At 66.0% G+C, this 459-nt stretch overlaps 1 protein-coding gene across 1 annotated transcript in view; it reads right to left on the bottom strand.

The window, feature by feature from the left end:
• The window catches only part of LOC104076415 (proprotein convertase subtilisin/kexin type 6-like), a gene marked incomplete at both ends in the record, with an annotated part of 5,608 nt that extends 5,528 nt beyond the window's left edge, over positions 1-80 (bottom strand). The window contains one exon of the mRNA XM_009577275.1: positions 1-80. This exon is cut by the window's left edge and continues 148 nt beyond it. Coding sequence (XP_009575570.1) covers positions 1-80 — 80 coding nt within the window.
• Between the last annotated feature and the right edge of the window lie 379 nt (positions 81-459).

Consider the following 459-nt stretch of genomic DNA (forward strand, 5'->3'; position numbering starts at 1 on the left):
CCGCCACAGGAGCAGTAATCTCCCTCTCTGCCGCCGTTCCCCGACGCCCAGACGAAAATGGACCCCAAGCCCCTGCGGCCCTGCGGGCAGAGAGGGGACGGGGGTGAGAGGAGGCGTTTGATCGGGATGAGCGGCCGTCTCGGTACGGGGAGGAGGGGGTAGCCCTCCCCCGGCGCTGGGAAGCCATCAGTAAGTCAGATTTTTGGGTCAGGAGGTAGGGTTTGGTTAGGGCGGAAGGATGGGTCCCATCCTGCCCAGCGCTCAGCCCCCTGGATCAGCCCCCGCAAACGTGCCCCTCGGCTCGGCCAGCCCCAGTTTTATCGGCAGCGACTGCCAGCGAGGATGGGAGAGCCTCCAGCGACGGGGGTTTTGGCATCTTCCACTCATGGGGTAAAAGACCCTCTCGGGTGCTCAGAGCCCCTGGACCAGGCGGTAAGACCGGCACAGCGCTTCCCGGGG

Source organism: Fulmarus glacialis, unplaced genomic scaffold, assembly GCF_000690835.1.
Source record: "Fulmarus glacialis isolate BGI_N327 unplaced genomic scaffold, ASM69083v1 scaffold2640, whole genome shotgun sequence".
NCBI classification, from domain to species: domain Eukaryota; kingdom Metazoa; phylum Chordata; class Aves; order Procellariiformes; family Procellariidae; genus Fulmarus; species Fulmarus glacialis.